The following is an 18,042-nucleotide window of genomic DNA, read 5'->3' as shown; positions in this document are numbered from 1 at the left end:
CACACACTTGGGAATTTATACCAAAGAAATGAAACTAATGTGCACACAAAAACCTGTACACAAATGCTGATAACAACTTTATTCACAATAACCAAAAACTAAAACAACCTAAATTCCATAACAGGTGAATGGGTTAATAAAACCACTCAGGAATAAAAAGGAAAGAACTGTTGATACAAGCAACAACTTGAAATGAATCTCAAGGAAGTTATGCTGAGTGAGGGGGAAAAAAGCCAGTCTCAAATGTTATCTGCATGATCCCATTCATATAACATTCTTGAAGTGATAAAATGATAGAGATGGACACTATATCAGTTGAACCAGGAATTAGAGCACCATGGAGGGGTAGTTTCAAAGAAACCAGGGGTTTCTTTAGAGTGATGGAACAGTTCTGTATGCTGATTGTCATGATGGTAACAGGGGTCTATACATGTGATAAAATTTCACAGAATTACACACACACACACACACACACACGCACACACAGAAATCCAATTAAGTTCTGTACTTTACAAAAACTAGCTGTGCGTGGTGGCGGGCACCTGTAATCCTAGCTACTCCGGAGGCTGAGGCACGAGAATCTCTTGAACCCAGGAGGCAGAGGTTGCAGTGAGCCCAGATCATCGTGCCACTGCACTCCAGCTTGGGCGACAGAGTGAGAATCCGTTTTTTGTTTGTTTGTCTTTTGTTTTTAAAGCCAAAGGGATTACAGCATTGAGGATTGGCAGTCTTGAGGGCTAATATATATATATATATATATGATATCTAATATATATATATAATATATATGTATATGTATATATATTTTTACATAAATTTATATATATTTTACATATATAAATATATATATTACATATATAAATTTATATATATATTATATATTTTTTACATATATAAATTTATATATATATAAATTGAGACAGAGTCTCACTCTGTCACCCAGGATGGAGTGCAGTGGCGCAATCAGGGCTCACTGCAACCTCTGCCTCCTAGGATCAAGTGATTCTCATGCATTAGCCTCCAGAGTAGCTGGGACTACAGGCATGAGCCTCCACGCCCAGCTAATTTTTGTATTTTTCAGTAGAGATGAGGTTTCACCATGCTGGCCAGGCTGGTCTCGAACTACTGACCTCAAGTGATCTGCCTGCCTCAGCCTCTCAACTTGCTGGGATTACAGGTATAAGCCACCAGGCCCAGAGACAATGGGGCCTTGAAACATATGTTTAGGGATTTGGATTTTATCTTGAAAGAAATGAGGAGTCATTACTAGTAGTAGTAGTAGTAGTAGTAGTAGTATTTAGTATTAGTGTAACTTTTTATTCTAAAATAGTTCAACTCACCAGAAGTTATAAAAATTATAGTATAGACAGCTCCTTTGTACATTTTACTCAGCTTTTTCAAATGATAATAACTTACATAACCACTGTACGTTTTCAAAAACAAAAAAAAACTGATCTTGGTACAATACTACATTAACTTGGGGCTTCTCAACCTCAGCACTATTGTCATTTTAGAGCCAATACTTCTTTGTTCTGGGGGATGTCCTGTGCATTGTGGGATATTTAGCAGCACCCCTGGCCTCTACTCACTTGCCAGTAGCAAGCCCCCATCAGCTGTAACACCCAAAAATATCTCCAGATATTGCCAAATGTTCCCTCAAGCTCTCTGATTCTCAGTTTTCTTATGTATGTATGTATGTATGTATGTATGTATGTATGTATGCATGTATGTATGTATGCATTTATTTATTTATTTATTTGAGACTTGTCTTACTCTGTCGCCCAGGCTGGAGTGCAGTGGCGCAATCTCGGGTCACTACAATCTCCGCCTCCTGGGTTCAAGCGATTCTCCTGCCTCAGCCTCCCGAGTAGCTGAGACTACAGGCATGCGCCACCACGCCTACCTAGTTTTTGTATTTTTGGTAGAGACGGGGTTTTCCTATGTTTGCCGGGCTGGTCTTGAACTCCTGACCTCAAGTGATCCGCTCACTTCCACCTCCCAAAGTGCTAGGATTACAGGCGTGAGCCACTGTGCCCGGCTTCCTCATTTATATAGTGGAAATAATAGTGTTGTAAGAATTATGTAAAATCATGTCGTGAAGGCACTTTTTAGTTAGGAGCTGTAATACAAATGGGAAGACCTATTAGCACTTGCCAGCCCTGACTCCCGTGTGTCCCCTAGCTCATCTCCAGCCAAACTGAACTATTTACTGGCCTGTAAGTATGTTCTTTATATTGAGCTATCTCCCTAGACTCCCTTTCCCATCCCTAAATTCTACTCATTGAAATTCTTCCCATAAATTTTTCATGCCCAAAACGCACTGGTTATAAAAAATAGGGGAGGAAAGGAAAAACCCTAAACGTTCAACGTTGGAGAAAATGGCTAATAAATGTATGTCACAGATTTAGCATAGTGCTTGGCACCTATTTATTCATTCAAAAAATATATACTGAAGCCTTGTCAACATAGTAAGACCCATCTCTTAAAAAAAATTAATTAGCCAGGAGGCTGACGATGGAGAATGCTTCAGCCCAGGAATTTATTCTATATTTTCCATTAGTATTTTTTTTTTTTTTGAGACGGAGCCTTACTCTGTCACCCAGGCTGGAATGCAATGGCACAATCTCAGCTCACTGCAACCTCCACCTCCCGGGTTCAAGCGATTCTCCTGCCTCAGCCTCCCAAGTAGCTGGGATTACAGGCACCCACCACTACGCCTGGCTAATTTTTGTATTGTTAGTAGAGACAGGGTTTCACCATGTTGGCCAGGCTGGTCTCAAACTCCTAACCTCAGGTGATCTGCCCACCTCAGCCTCCCAAAGTGCTGGGATTACAGGCATGAACCACTGAGCCTGGCCAATAATTTTTAATGTGTAGAAAATGCTTATGATATAATGTAAGATCACAAAGACAGAATATCAGATAGCTATATTGAATATAGTACATATAAAAATTATAGAAAAAAGAAATTTTTCATTATCATCTATAGATAATCAACAGGTTATGAGTGAGTTTATATTATGTTATTTTTGGCTTCTTTATAGTTTCCAAATTCATCACAGCAATCATTCATTACTTTTATGATTAAGAGCAAACAAGTAGTTATTTTTTAAAAATAAAAAAAAAAACCTGGGCATGGTGGCTTAGGCCTGTAACACCAAATACTTTTTGAAATTGAAGCAGGAGGATCACTTGAGGCCAGGAGTTCAACACCAGCTTGGGCAACATAAGTGAGACACCATCTCTACAAAAAAAGAGTTTCTTTAAAAATTAACCAGGCATCATGGCACCTGCCTCCTGCCTGTAGTCCCAGCTATTTGGGAGGCTGAGGTGGGAGGATCACTTGAGCCCAGGGGTTCAAGGCTGCAATGAGCTATGATTGCACCACTGCACTCCAGCCTGCGTGACAGAGTGAGGCTCTGTCTCAAAAAAAAAAAAAGGTGAAAACATATTCTCAACTGTACTTTAACATCAATATTGAATTTCACTTCCTCCATATATTTCCGATATATACTGACCTTTTCTTCCTTTGAACTCCCATAGGATTATTTTGCTCCTCTCTTGCATGTGCCTTGTTCCACTTTATATTAAAATATGTTATGCGCTGCTCTGCCTATGGAGTAGCCATTCTTTCATTTCTTTACTTCTCTAATAAACTTGCTTTCACTTAAAACAAATCTCGTATGTGTTTTCTTTCTCTCCATGTCTTGCTCATGTCTGTGGCCCTTGTACAAAATATGTGGACACTGAATTGGAATACATACACACATACACACACCAAGATCACGAAGTAAATCCCAGACTCTTCCTTGGAAGAATTTTGCCACCCCAGAGTTTGCCCTTTGAACTGCCAGAAGAGCTGGAAGGAAAGTGAGAGGGCAGGGGCAACAGTGAACACGCTGAGCTAGTTAAGTTCTGCAGGAGTCTTTGCCTTGGCTAATGCCAACCACACCTACCCATAGTCCCCATATTTGCCAGCCAATCAACAAATCCCTACTGAATGTCTATTATGTACTCAGTACTGCTTTGAAAATACTAAGAAATGTATGAAGTGGAAGGAGTTTGCAATCTAATTAAGGAATGGATACACACATCCGTATACATACATACCGACACATCCATGCATTCATGTCTGCATGTATTTAAAGATAACTCACATACAAAAAAGCACTGGTTATAAAAATAAAAGGAAAAGAGAAAATTCTAAACATTAAACATTGGAGAAAATGGTTAATAAAATTATATGACAGATCTCACATAGTGCCTGAGGTGATGCGTGATAAGAATCAAATGAATATAGTTCAAACTGCAAATGCTATAATGGCTCAGAAAACGGCAAGAGTGCTGTGGGCTGGGAAGACTTCCTACAAGAGGTGGGCATTAAGCTAGAACTTGAAATATCTGAAAGCCAGTGGTAATTAGCACATGGCATTTTTCTTTCACCATGAAGTAGACTAAAAGCAAATTATTTACCTAGATCATCGCAAGGATCAAGAAGGTCATGAAAGGTATCCCCTCTAGAGGATCTGTGCAGAGAATATAGCTGGAGGAAGCAGGCCTTTTGAGGCTTGAGTCCAGGGTACCCTAGTTAGATCAAAGAAATCCTAGGGATGGTGTCCAATTCATGCAATAATGATGGTAGCCATTAATAGTAGTCATTCTACAAGCTTTCTGGTCACAATAGCAAAGAGATCAGGCAAAACAGAAAGAAAAATCATGGAATTTTACCCTTAACCCCTGGTTACAGCAAAGAAGCCCAATGTCCTAGCCTCTGGAGTAGGATTTAGTGTACAAATGATTCAGTTTCATGGAAAAAAACTGAGACGACTGTGGTGTTCCAGGATAGGATAGGGAATGCAAAAATCAATCACTTAGTGCTACTTAAAATTATCAGCAGTAACAGATATCTTCAGGCTGTCTTTCCTTCCCTCTTTTCTTCTCTAAGGCTAGGAATAAATGTGTAAATAGCCTCGGCGACTTTTCCTCTTCTTCCATCAGTGCAGACACTATCTCTAGTCTGAAGGGGCCGGGCATGGTGGCTCACGCCTGTAATCCCAGCTTTTTGGGAGGCCAAGGCAGGTGGATTGCTTAGAGCTCAGGAGTTCAAAACCAGCCTGGGCAACATGAAGAGACTCCATCTCTAAAAAAAAAAAAAAAAAAAAAAAAAAAAAAAAAAAAAAAATTAGCCGGCCATGGTGACGCGCACCTGTAGTCCCAGCAACTCGGGAGGCTGAAGTGGGAGGATCGCTTGAGCCCAGGAGGTGGAGGTTGCAGTGAGTCATGATAGTATCACTGCACTCCAGCCTGGGTGACCGAGCAAGACCTTGTTTGGAAAAAAAAAAAAAAAAAGTCTGAAGGAAACAGAGAACTGTGGTTCTCCCAATGGTGGGTATAAGAAGCCTCCATGTGCCCCTTACATCTTTAAGAAGTAATACCAGTTTTTTAAAAAGCCATAGTGTTGGCTTCTGACACGAATAATTTATTCATGGCATTTAATAAAAAGATATAACATGGCCGGGTGTGGTGGCTCACACCTGTAATCCCAGCACTTTGGGAGGCCAAGGAGGGTGGATCCCCTGAGGTCAGTAGTTCGAGACCAGCCTGACCAACATGGCGAAACCCATCTCTATTAAAACTGCAAAAAGTTAGCTGGGCATGGTCACAGGCACCTATAATCCCAGCTACTTGGGAAGCTGAGGCAGGAGAATCGCTTGAACCTGAGAGGCAGAAGTTGCAGTGAGCTAAGATTGTGCCATTGCACTCCATCCTGGGCAACAAGAGCATAACCTTGCCTCAAAAAAAAAAAAAGATATCACCTCACTGATGTTTCATCAGAAATCACCCCACTCTTGCTGTCAGTTGTGGTGAATAATCAGAGATGGACTGTAGGGTCTTTTGGCAAAGGACTGAAAAAATTTCCCTCACTACAGAGTGCCCTTGTAGGAAGAAGAAAGAATCAGAAAGCACACAGGGCTGTGAATAAGCTGCCACTCACCTTAAGGAACAGAAAGCTCCTCTACCCTACCCTTACCACTGACCACACCTGGGACAGGGGGCCATCACCCGCAGCAGAAACGTAATCTATGAACACAAAACTTCCATAATATTACAGTTCTCTTGACTGTAAGGGTCTCTAGAAACCATCTAGAGATTGCCTCAGTTTACAGGCCAGAATAAAGATCTCTGGTCTGGGGCCAGGCTCAGTGGCTCACACCTGTAATCCCGGCACTTTTGGAGGCCTAAGCGGGCAGATCACGAGGTCAGGAGTTCGAGACCAGCCTGGCCAATATGGTGAAACTTCATCTCTACTAAAAATACAAAAATTAGCCGGGTGTGGTGGTGAGCGCCTGTAGTCCCAGCTACTCGGGAGACTGAGGCAGAAGAATCGCTTGAACCCGGGAGGTGGAGGTTACAGTGAGCCGAGATCGCACCACTTGCACTCCAGCCTGGGCAACAGAGCAAGATTCCGTCTTAAAAAAAAATAAAAAAGATCTCTGGTCTGTCATTAGTTCCTTTACAAAGAGGATATTGCCTGGCAGAAGGAATTCTTATAAGTGGAGTAGTTTAACATGAAATTTCATTTTCAAGATCATGTCCCTACTGTAAAGCATCAGAGCCTGCATGAGCCAGCTAGCCCTCAGCCCGGGGAAAGCAGGCAGGTGTGCCATCTCGGTGTGGTAGTGCCAAAGCCACACTTAGGGCACCCTGAGCCTCTGTATGGGACAGCAACTTCAGATATAAAAATAGCCAATAGGCTGGGCACAGTGGTTCACACCTGTAATCCCAACACTTTGGGAAGCCAAGGCGGGCAGATCACCTGAGGTCAGGAGTTCAAGACCAGCCTGGCCAACATGGTGAAACCTCGTCTCTACTAAAAATACAAAAATGAGCTGGGCGTGATGGTGGACGCCTGCAGTCCCATCTACTTGGGAGGCTGAGGCAGGAGAATTGCTTGAACCCGGGAGGCGGAAGTTGCAGTGAGCTGAGATCGCGCCACTGCTCTCCAGCCTGGGCGACAAGAGTGTCTCAAAAAAAAAAAAAAAAAGCTCAATAGCTCAATATCATTAGTCATTAGAATAATGCAAATAAAAACAATAATGAGACACCACTTCGTACCTACTAGGATGGATTTAATAAAAACAAAACCTGGAAAATAAGTGTTGGCAAGGATGTGAAGAAATTGTAAATCTCCTGTACTGCTGGTGGGAACGTAAAATGGTACAGCTGCTGTGGAAAACAATGTGGTAGTTCCTCAGAAAGTTCAACATAGAATTTCGGTATGATTCGGCCTTTCTGCTCCTAGGTATATGCCCCAAAGATTGAAAAATAGGTATTCAAACAAAACTTGTATGTAAATGCTCAGAGCAGCACTACTCACAATCACCAAAAGGTGAAAACAACACAAATGCCCATCAGTTGATGGATCTATAACCAAAATGTGGTACAGCTTATACAATGGATTTTTATTCAGCCATAAAAAGGAGTGAAGTGCTGACACATGCTACAATATGAATGAACCTCAAAAACACTATGCTAAGTGAAAGAAGCCAGACATAATTGGACACATACTGTATGATTCCATTTACATGAAATATCCAGAATAGGAAAATCCATAGAACTAGTACATTACTGGTTACCAGGGCCTACAGAGAGGGAGAGAATGAGGAATGACTGCTATTGGTTACAGGCTTCCTTTATAAGGTGTTGAAAATGTTCGGAAATTAGATAATTGTGATGGTTGTACAGCATTGTGACTATACTAGAAATCACTGAATGCACACTTAATTTTTAAAAATCATAATAGTTACCATTCCACAGCATGTTCTCTCTACAAAGCATCATTCTAAGAAGCTAGGCTCAAATCCAAGGTCCAATACATACAAGCTGCATGCCTTTAGGTAAATTAACCTCTCTGTGACTCAGTAACATCATCTGTAAAATGCGGATTAGAGTATTTACCTCCATAGGGTTATGAGGGTTAAATGTGTTAATATTTAATCTTACTTTGAACAGCCCTTTGTATATACTAACAGTATATATTGAATAGTAAGAATTAGCTAAGTGTTGGCTATTATCACTTCAATTAATCCTCACAACAATTCCATGAAGTAGGTGCTTTTCATTATTTCCATTTTACAGATGAGAAAACTAAGGCACAAGGAGATTATGCAACTCACCAAGTTAGTTATTTAACAAGTGGCAAGCAAAGCCAGCAGTCTGGCTTCAGGGTCCCTGCTTCTCAACTATTGCTGTGCTTGACATAAATCTGGTATACATAAATCTGGCATTCATAAATCTTGAATTCGTAGCTATTTTTGCCTAGGATGAGATTTAATTAGGTATTTAAGGTTTTCAAAAAGTAAATCAATTTAAGTAAGGGTGTTAAGTAAATACCGTCCTCTCTGGTACCCAGATACGGCAAAACTTGCAAAGGGACACATGAACGACTGAGGTTTAGAAAACATTGGTAAACCGTGGAAATCTAAGATGTGACAGAACATACCCATACTGTTGCCAATATACTAGGTAGGCTACTTCACACCTTGATTAAACCCTGTATGGATTTCTTGTGTGATATAACATCCCAGGGAAAAATTGTTCGGCGGGTATGGAGCCCAAAGAGAAGAAGGCCTGCAGACTCAGCAGGAGCCAGCCTTAGGAGGAAATGTCTTGCTTAAAATCAGAAAGGCTGTAGGGTTGTAACCCTTGAAATCTTTTTGCAAGTGAATACGAGGCAGGAGGACTTATTCATTAGGCACTGTAGTCGAAGTGCCCTAGGCCCACCGCACTTTTAGGGGCCTGTGAAAATGTCTTAACTGACTGGGCACGGTGGCTCACGCCTGTAATCCCAGCACTTTGGGAGGCCGAGGAGGCAGGACCGCTTGAGCCCAGGCGTTAGAGACCAGCCGGAACTACATAGAGAGACCTCGTCTCTACTAAAAACAACAACAAAAAAATTTGCAGAGAGCAGTGTCCCGCGAGCCTGTAGTACCAGCTATTTGGGAGGATCGCTTGAGCGTGGGAGATAAAAGCTGCCGTAAGCCCTGAGGGCATCACTGCACTCCAGCCTGGGCGACAGACGGAGACTCCATCTCAGGAAAAGAAAGAAAAGAAAAGGTCTTAATTTCTTTTAAAATCATAAGAAAAAATTAATATAATCCATCCCAAATTATATTCATCCTTATACCAACACAGCTGTAAAATATATTTTTTTTTTCTTAATGGAGGAAGGGGCCCAGGAAGGCAAAAATGCCTAGGGCCCACGAAAGTCATAATGTGGCCCTGACATGAGGGTGAGAGTGAGGGTGAGCCTCATGACCTCTGCCTCCTGAGCAGGTCTTCCAGACACCAGCTCAGCAACTAATGCATGCAGCATCCTGTCCCGTTAATATCCTCTCCGTATTGAGCAAACGTGAAGTGGTGGGCTGGGGGAACCCAGCAGTGCTGGATCCCAACCCTGTGGTTTAAGGACATCCAGCTGAAGCCCTGAAGCAAGGGGAAGAGGCCTGAATTAGTGTGCAAGAGAAGGAGACCCCTCACACCCAGGAATTGTAAAGACTATGCCTCCCCCAAATGCCACCTCCTTCTACTCTTACCTGAAATCCCACTATTATTTACTCCTTTGAATTAAGACAGCCGTAATATAGTGAAAAGTGCACACATTTTGTAGTTAAAACTGGCTTGTATTGCCATTGGCAAGTTGCCTGGCTCTTTGGGCCCCAGTCTTCCGTATTTTTTTAAAAAAATGGGGGATGATAGGCCGGGCGCGGTGGCTCACGCCTGTAATCCCAGCACTTTGGGAGGCCAAGGCGGGCAGATCACGAGGTCAGGAGATCGAGACCACGGTGAAACCCCGTCTCTACTAAAAATACAAAAAATTAGCCGGGCGCGGTGGCGGACGCCTGTCGTCCCAGCTACTCGGGAGGCTGAGGCAGGAGAATGGCGTGAACCCGGGAGGCAGAGCTTGCAGTGAGCCGAGATCGCGCCACTGCACTCCAGCCTGGGAGACAGAGCGAGACTCCGTCTCAAAAAAAAAAAAAAGGGGGGGGGGATGATAATGGTGGTTATCAAGGCGAAAGTAAGATAAATCGTGTACAGTTGCAAGCATAGGGCCAATTATTAGCGGGCTTTTAAAATTTTTTTTTAATTTTTTTATTTTTTGAGACAGGGTCTACTGTCGTCCAGGCTGGAGTGCAGTATCCTGATCATGTCTCACTGCAGCCTTGACCTCCCGGACTCAAGCGACCCTCCCACCTCAGCCTCCCTAGTAACTAAGTCTACAGTTATTTTTATAATATTACGGATATTAACACGTCCTGGAGAACCTGCAAACACTTATTGGAGGGAGAACCATAGAGCCTTCAATCATAGCCCAGGCCTTTTAATGTGATACATCACTATGGGGCAAGAATTCAGGAAGATAGTTCTAGAAAAAGGGAGGGGGAGGAGGAAGAAGGGGTAGTGGGGAAGGCGGGAACTCTCCCAGGTCCACAGCACAAGCCCGGGGAATACGCGCGCTTTAGGAGCCTGCAGAACGGGCTTCTGCAAAGCGCGCTGCAATAAGAAGCGCAGGAACCTAGTACAGCAGACGTTGCAAGTGCCGCGCATCAAAAGACGGGGCCCCTGTAGTGTAAGCATTCTTGGATGCACTATGCACTTAGCAGATTTCCATACTTGCACTCTGACATAAGTTCATTACTAAAAAGCTTAAGTCCTTGGAGCTTTCTCAAAAAGCACACTGGGTTTCTTGCAGCGTGCACCTGAGCAGCGGACTGCTCTTCAAATTCAGCCCCAAATTCCCGCTCCCGGAATGCACGGTGGGTTCTGAATTCAAAAATCCAGAGCAAGCAGCCTTCTAGCCAATCATTGCACCTTATTACTATCCTGACTTTGGCGCGAACTGTACAGAACTAGATAGTCCTATCCATTTGTCACTAATTTCTAGCAGGGGAGAGTCGTGCTCAGAACCCAATTGCATGGTAGACTAACAAGTTCACTTTCGCATGTTTGGGCTGCTGAACGCTCCGCGCTTTCCTCAACGCCGTCTCTCGGTCTTTTCCGTGGGGGAAGCAAAGGGCATCGCTCCACCCAAGTGCTGCGGGGTAAAGACGGTTGGGCGGAGGAACACTGCCAAAATACCTCTCCACGGGCTGGTGCGAGGTCTCAACCCGCCCCCTCGCCCCCTCGCCCCCTCGCCCCCTCGCCCCCTCGCCCCCTCTCCCCCTCGCCTCCTCGCCCCCAAATCGGCTTTCACAACCCAGCCGCTTTTTCCAATCTGGGTCTCTGCTCAAGTTGGGAGTAGTTAGTTAAGCAGCAATTTGGGGCTACTGTTCCCCGCAAAGCATGTTCACTACCTGCACCATGCTTGCGCACGCTCGCCCTATTTTTCGTACGCCCTGGACACGAATGCGTCCCCACGGGGTCGCACTCACAACTAGATGTACTGTGAATGCTAATAGGGGGCGTTTAACCGACGCGTGTGCATACGCTTTGAACCTGCGGAAGGCACCGTACCGCTATATAGGGCGCGCAAGTGCCAGACGGCGCCAGAAAGAGGTCCCGGCGCCAGAAAAGCGCTCGCCCGAGCCATTGGTCCCAGAGCCAGTTCCAACCCCGGGATCGCCGCGGAACCCCGCACAGAGTCTGCAGAAGTGCACAGCTTTATCGATAGCGCTTGAAGCATGGAGTCTCTTCGCGGGTACACCCACAGTGATATTGGCTACCGCAGCCTGGCAGTCGGCGAGGACATCGAGGAAGTGAATGGTTAGTGCTTGGACAGGGACGGGAGCTTTCGCGAACTCCAAAAGAGGAATTTTTCCCTGGGAGAGGCAAGCGGACGGGACGCTGCGCGGCTGTCGCAGTTGCTCTTCCATAGCGGGTCCCCTGCCTCCTCCAGCCCACGCGCCGTGGGCTCCAACGCCCTGGTGTCTCTTTTGCTTTCCTCCCTTCCCAGATGAGAAACTTACCGTGACCTCGCTGATGGCAAGGGGAGGAGAGGACGAGGAGAATACACGTTCCAAACCTGAGTACGGAACAGAAGCGGAAAACAACGTTGGCACGGAAGGGTCCATCCCCTCGGACGACCAAGACTGTGAGGGTGGCGGCGGCCACGAGCCGGAGCAACAGCAGGAGGAGCCGCCCCTGACCGAGCCGGAGCAACAGCAGGAGGAGCCGCCCCTGCTCGAGCTGAAGCAAGAGCAGGAGGAGCCGCCCCAGGCGACCGTGGAGGGGCCACAGCCGGCGGAGGGGCCACAAACCGCTGAGGGACCACAGCCCCCAGAGAAGAAACGCCGCCGCCGCACCGCGTTCACCCAGTTTCAGCTGCAGGAGCTAGAGAACTTTTTCGATGAATCTCAATATCCCGACGTTGTGGCGCGGTAAGTGGCTTGCCCCGGAGGCGTCCAGTTCATCCCGGGACCCTTTCACCGGAGCTAAAAGCCACGTAGGGGGCTCACGGGCGCTGGCTCCGCCCTTGGTTTTTGGGGGACGTGGTGGGCGGGGCGCGGAGGATGTAAAAGACTGGGGCGGGACTAGGGTAAAGCGAGTGAGGTAGGGTCGGATCCCGCCTTTATTTAAAATTTTGGCAATTTGCTCATCATGGGTTGTTTTTGCACTAATTTTGATACGTTTTAATATTGCATTAAAGTATTATTTGTCTTGATTATCGAGTTTTTTAGCGCCATTTACATTGTGCGCGCGTGGCGAGCGCCTCACTCTTTTCGTCCTAGTAACCGCCCTGCCACGTGGAGCGCACTTTTACAACCAGGGGGCGGACTTTTGAGCTTTCGGTAGCCAGCGACCCCTTTCCTTCGCTAGCCTCATCGGAGCCCTCCTCATACCGACCCGTAGTGTACGAAGGGGCAGGCCTTTTCTGGCCAGGCTGGAATGGGGGGCGGGGGGCACCTGGACAGGTCAGAGTAGGGTTTAGGGGACCTTTCTGGCTTCGTTGTACTTAGCCTTCGCCCGGCAAAGAGCAAAAAAGAATTTCCCTAGGGCGCGCTTGGCCGATGTGGTTTGGAGTTCCCTCCCTGAGAGTTCACCTCTCCCTTTTACGATAAACAGAAATACTGTGGTTCAATACAGCGCTTTAAAGGTGTTTTGGCATTTAATTTTTTTTTTTGTTTTTTTTTTTCCACGGACGGACTTCCCAAGGAAAGATTTCCAGGGTTGTTCTCTGTTGTTTCACAAACAGAAGAATTGAGTCATATTCAGCTAACAAACCATCGGGCGCTTTTACATGTGTTTCCTTTTTCTATCTTATTTAACAGCGAAGTTGTTAATGGGAAAAACCTCCCTAAAGCGAGTCCCAACCGTATTACAGAAAACTGCACTGGGAGGTGGGGGATAGAAATAATGTACGTACATATATATATATGTTTTTTTTTTTTTTTTGAGACGGAGTCTCACTCTGTCGCCCAGGCTGGAGAGCAGTGGCGCGATCTCTCCTCGCTGCAGCCTCCACCTCCCGGGTTCAAACGATTTTCCTGCCTCAGCCTCCCGAGTAGCTGGGATTACAGGCATGCGCCACCATGCCCGGCTAATTTTTGTATTTTTAGTAGAGACAGGGTTTCACCATGCTGGCCAGGCTTGTCTCGAACTCCTGACCTCAGCAACCTCTTCGGCCTCCCAAAGTGCTGAGCCGAGCCACGTTCATATTATTTCATTTTATCCACAACTCCAAATACTGAATATTTGTAATTTTCTCCCCTAAGAGAGAGACTTGCAGCACGCCTGAATTTGACTGAAGACAGAGTGCAGGTCAGTAAATCTTGAAAAAGCAATTTGGCAGGACAGCCGTTCTAAAGCATGCTTTAGGTTTTGTCCTGGACATTCTCAAGCTGGTGTTTTCCGTTGTCTTTTCCATGGTTGACAAATAAGTTTTGAACAGTAGGGGCTTTAGTGGTAGAAAATAGGATGTGTAAACTTCAGATTATGGAAATTGCTCATAAACAGAGGAAATATGATTTCCTAAAGAAAAAAAGATGTGTTTTCATCTTCCTTCTATATCTGTATCTGTCTTTCTCTCCATATAGTGTATGCACATGTATATGTACATATACACATTTACGTACACATATATGCACATGTATACACATACATACATACATATATCCCAATAAATAAGATTAACCTTCTTCTAACACTGGTATCCTCTAGGGAGAATGTTAGTTTTCCCTAAAGGATTACTTCTATATGGAGTCATGTTCGGGGCTCAGTCTGACCTCGGAAGTATTCAAATTAATGCACAGAAGAGCTCAGTTTTATAAGAAGGTTCAACTGTACTAAATTATTTAAAATATTTAAAACCTAGCACAAGCACTTAGCTAAATGAGTGAATTTATATTTAGGCATTGGGGTGAAGGAGTAATTCACACACAGAACACAGTACTAAAGTAGAGAGTGGCAGCCCTAAATTTTAATTTTTTGGGAAGATTTTGATGTCAGCCTGAAAACATTGCTAACATATTTCAATTAAGTGGTAATGGGGAAAACATTTGTAAGCTTTGGAAAACTGTCTTTAAAAAATGAAACAAAAAAAGAAAGAAGAATTTGAATAAAGTTCCCTTACCTAAGAAGGGTGGAAAGATTAGAGAAGAATTGTATACAGTCAAACACATGCATTGCAGATGTCACACAAATTCAACTTTATGAAACTACCAAATGCATAAGAGAAAGTTCGCTTTTTTGTAAACACCTTAGAAAAAACATCTTAGATGTTTTATTCTTTTTGGTGATATTATTTTGAAAAGGTGGGTTTTCTGGAATTTGATTGATTAGGGGGTTCTCTCAGTTCAGGCAAGATTCTTACCTGTGTTGATTTAAAATACCTTTTCATTTACTCAGGCAGTTATGACTAATTTTGCAGGTCATGGGATCAAAAGGTGACTGTTTGAAATTACAGAAGACTATAGCTGCATCAAGGAAGTATTTGCAAAAAAATAAATAAATAAAAGTTAGAATGGGCTTATTAGCTTTGCCTCAGGGTGTGTGTGTGAGTGCAGTGATGGAACTGCACTGCACGCCTGTGGGAGTGATGTCTGGAAAAGCAGCCCAACAAAGTAGACCACTGAATGCTGGAGTCCTGATGCCACGGGCCCATAGCCTCAGGTTGGGATGACGTATCCTCTGCCTTCTCAGGGAAGCAAGCTAAACTCAGAGGAAAAGAAGAAAGGTTTGCTGAGCTGCTTTTTTCCCTCCCAGGGTTTACATAGGCCTCTCAATGGATTTATGAAGGAAGGAAGAAAGAGCCAGAAAATACAAAGAAGGAAAAAAGACAATGTTCTCATCTATTTCCAAATTGTATAGCATGAATATCCCCCAAAGACACTTTTAATAGACACTCCCCTCCTTTTCTTTGCAAATATAGTAGACTTATTTTATGAAATGAGTATTGAGAATACAGACCCAATATGGGCCCATACCAAAATTTGCCATCTGTTGGCTTTGGTTATGTTTAGGCAAGGGTGACCACTAGCACATCTGAGCCCCTCCCTCACTCCTCTAAGATATTTCAGCAATAAGAAAATAGCTTCACCTGTTGCAGTTTAAAGTCTCAGTGGCATATAGAATTCCATGTTATGTTTTTTTCTATTATGACGTTAACTGTTCAAAATACTAAACCAATTCATTTTTCCCCTCTGAAGGTTTGGTTTCAGAACAGAAGAGCCAAGTGGAAACGAAATCAGAGGGTGCTAATGTTGAGAAACACTGCTACTGCTGCCCTGGCCCACCCTTCGGATATGTTCTTGGGTGGGGCCTATAATGCTGCTCCTGCTCTGGATCCTGCTTTGTGTGTTCATCTGGTGCCACAACTACCTAGACCACCTGTGCTGCCTGTGCCACCTATGCCACCCAGGCCACCCATGGTCCCTATGCAACCCAGGCCACCCATAGCACCTATGCCACCCATGGCACCTGTGCCACCCGGGCCACGCATGGCGCCTGTGCCACCCGGGCCATGCATGGCGCCTGTGCCACCCGGGCCGCCCATGGCGCCTGTGCCACCCGGGCCGCCCATGGCGCCTGTGCCACCCGGGCCGCCCATGGCGCGTATGCCACCCGGGCCGCCCATGGCGCCTGTGCCACCCGGGCCGCCCATGGCGCCTGTGCCACCCGGGCCGCCCATGGCGCCTGTGCCACCCGGGCCGCCCATGGCGCCTGTGCCACCCGGGCCGCCCATGGCGCCTGTGCCACCCGGGCCGCCCATGGCGCCTGTGCCACCCGGGCCACATGTGCCTCACACTGGCCTGGCTCCTGTACCCATCACATGGACCCCTGTCATCAACAGTTATTATGCACGTCCCTTTTTCTAAAGTAAGGTCTTCATAACAGTTTTTCCAAAGTTCTTTCCTGCCAGATAGAAATTGTGCACAGCACAGCATCAAGTAATTCGTTAGATGCTTGTTAAGTGAAATGGGTAGGTGAACAAAGTTAACGAATGCCCTGTTATTTTTGTAGGCCACATAATTGTAGTATTTTCAATAAAGATGTGACTTAATAGTACGTTGGTTTTGTATGCCAAATGGGGTCAGTAGAATATGGATGGGAATTGCTAAGGGAATGCAATTTGAATAGAATGGTGAAGAGACCTCTTCTCATCAGGTAATATACCTGAGTCACCATCAATATGTCCTGCACATCACAGTTTGCCAAGTGCCCATGATGGGTTTACACTGACCCACCCATTTTCCCTCCACACCTCCCCCCACCCCATCCTCACCCCTCCACCCTGCCCCATTGGGAGCATATAAATGTGCAGGATGGGAGTCTAGTAAGAGAACAGTGCGTTTCCAGGGAGGGCCACGTTCCATTCATGCTAAGGAGCTCAGGCTAAATCATGGACTCTAAGAGAAACTAAGACGCTACTCACAGAGCCCTGAGGAAACGGGGCAGCCAAATGTGCATCTAGTACTCTCCAAATTCTGCTCCCTGCCCCTTTTTTTTTTCTTTTGAGACAGGTCTCTGTCGCCCAGGCTGGAGTGCAGTTACATGATCATAGCTCATTGCACCCTCGAACTCCTAGGCTCAAGCAATCCTCCTGCCTCAGCCTCCTGAGTAGCTGGGACTACAGGTGCACCACCAAGCCTGGCTAGTTTCTGTTGTATATTTTGTAGAGATAGGGGTCTCATTGCAGTGCCCAGGCTGGTCTCAAACTCCTGTTCTTGAGCGATCCTCCTGCCTCCAGCCTCCCAAAGTGCTGGGATTACAGGTGTGAGCCACTACACCCAGCCTGCCCTCTGCTTTGTGGAGGAGACAGAGGAATAGGAACTATTCTGGCCCAGAGGTTCTGCAACTTCAAAGGAGACACAAGAAGGGGCTCCATCAAGACCAGAAAGAGGTGCTCTGTCTTTTCTCCACCATTAGGCCAGGAGAACCTATTACTGTAGCTTCCCCAGCTAAGAAGTGGGCAGTCACACCTTCCAGTGTGTTTTTCACCTTCAACATCTTTGAGAGAATCTTAGTTCCTGCCAATTAAATTGAAAGGGAACCTTTTGGTTTAGTGCTGTTCAAAGCAAGAGATGGTCCCTGAGCAGTGTTCCAGAATAATCACTCACTGAAAAGAAGCGGTCAGACCTTTGCTATGTCTGCAGTCTATGCAAATCTGCCTCGGTAGGAAGCAACAAAAACCAAAATGGGGGAGGGGGAGGAGGCCAAGCCCACTATTTTTTAAACATTTAACTTTTTCGTAGAGCCTTTACTTTTGAGCAATTTCTAGCCATTTGCAGTAATTTTATGAACACATTTTATGCTATGAAATGATAACAATGGCTTCAGATAAGGGTGTCATAGTTATACCAGAATTTCTTCTCACAGGAGGCGGGCTTGAGGGGGTTATCAAAGACAAGTTTCACAGCAGTTACATGCTCCCAGTTTGAAGGGCAGCTCTGTTTTCTCAGAAAAGCATACTTTTTTTTGCAGTGTTGCCCGATACTTTTTTTTTTTAAGACAGAGTTTCGCTGCTGTTGCCCAGGATGCAGTGCCATGGAGAGACCTCGGCTCACTGCAACTTTCGCCTCCCGGGCTCAAGTGATTCTCCTGCCT

General features: G+C 45.2%; 1 protein-coding gene across 1 annotated transcript; it reads left to right on the top strand.

Moving 5' to 3' along the window:
- The first annotated feature begins 11,581 nt into the window (after positions 1-11,581).
- Positions 11,582-16,503, top strand: ESX1 (ESX homeobox 1). Its single transcript, XM_019019097.3, has 4 exons — positions 11,582-11,763; positions 11,954-12,377; positions 13,713-13,758; positions 15,645-16,503. The coding sequence occupies exons 1-4, from the start codon at positions 11,682-11,684 to the stop codon at positions 16,311-16,313; spliced, it is 1,221 nt and encodes a 406-aa protein (XP_018874642.3). The 5' UTR covers positions 11,582-11,681; the 3' UTR covers positions 16,314-16,503.
- The last annotated feature ends 1,539 nt before the right edge of the window (positions 16,504-18,042 follow it).

This window comes from Gorilla gorilla, chromosome X (assembly GCF_029281585.2).
Source record: "Gorilla gorilla gorilla isolate KB3781 chromosome X, NHGRI_mGorGor1-v2.1_pri, whole genome shotgun sequence".
NCBI classification, from domain to species: domain Eukaryota; kingdom Metazoa; phylum Chordata; class Mammalia; order Primates; family Hominidae; genus Gorilla; species Gorilla gorilla.
This window is presented reverse-complemented; position numbering and strand designations above follow the sequence as displayed.